Below are 423 nucleotides of genomic sequence, written 5' to 3'. Positions count from 1 at the left end.
GGGGACGCCCGCCATCCCCCTGGGGCTGACGGGGTGCTGGGGCCACCCGCTGACCCCCGCCGTCACCCCGGGGTGCCCCGGCACCCACCACGGCGGGATGGAGGGCAGGGCTGGTCCCACGGCGGAGCTGGAGCCGGGGCAGCCAGAGGGGACCAAGCGGGGCCCAGGTGGGGATGGGGACAGGGACGGGGACAGGGACAGCCCCGACTTCTACCCCCACCCCAACGTCGGCAGCCTCCTGGAGTCACCCACATCCTCCGGCGTGGAGATCGGTGAGTCGCTGGGTGCCACGTGCCCGTGGGGGCTGGGTGCGTCGCCCATGGGTGCTCAGTGGTGGTGGGAGCTGGCTCCACCACTGATGGGTGCCGGACGGTGGTGGGACCTTGCCCATCGGGGACGTGGGCAAGGGCAGGCCCCCCCGGC

The 423-nt window shown here is 74.5% G+C and overlaps 1 protein-coding gene across 1 annotated transcript in view; it reads left to right on the top strand.

Annotated features, from left to right (window-relative positions):
* Positions 1-97: 97 nt before the first annotated feature.
* TDRKH (tudor and KH domain containing) overlaps positions 98-423 on the top strand; it is a 14,731-nt gene continuing 14,405 nt past the window's right edge. Inside the window, exon 1 of the mRNA XM_019472573.1 lies at positions 98-272. Within this exon, the coding sequence (XP_019328118.1) occupies positions 98-272 (175 nt within the window). The remainder of the gene's footprint in view (positions 273-423) is intronic.

The sequence above is a fragment of the Aptenodytes forsteri genome, unplaced genomic scaffold, assembly GCF_000699145.1.
Source record: "Aptenodytes forsteri isolate BGI_AS27 unplaced genomic scaffold, ASM69914v1 Scaffold276, whole genome shotgun sequence".
NCBI classification, from domain to species: Eukaryota; Metazoa; Chordata; class Aves; order Sphenisciformes; family Spheniscidae; genus Aptenodytes; species Aptenodytes forsteri.
This window is presented reverse-complemented; position numbering and strand designations above follow the sequence as displayed.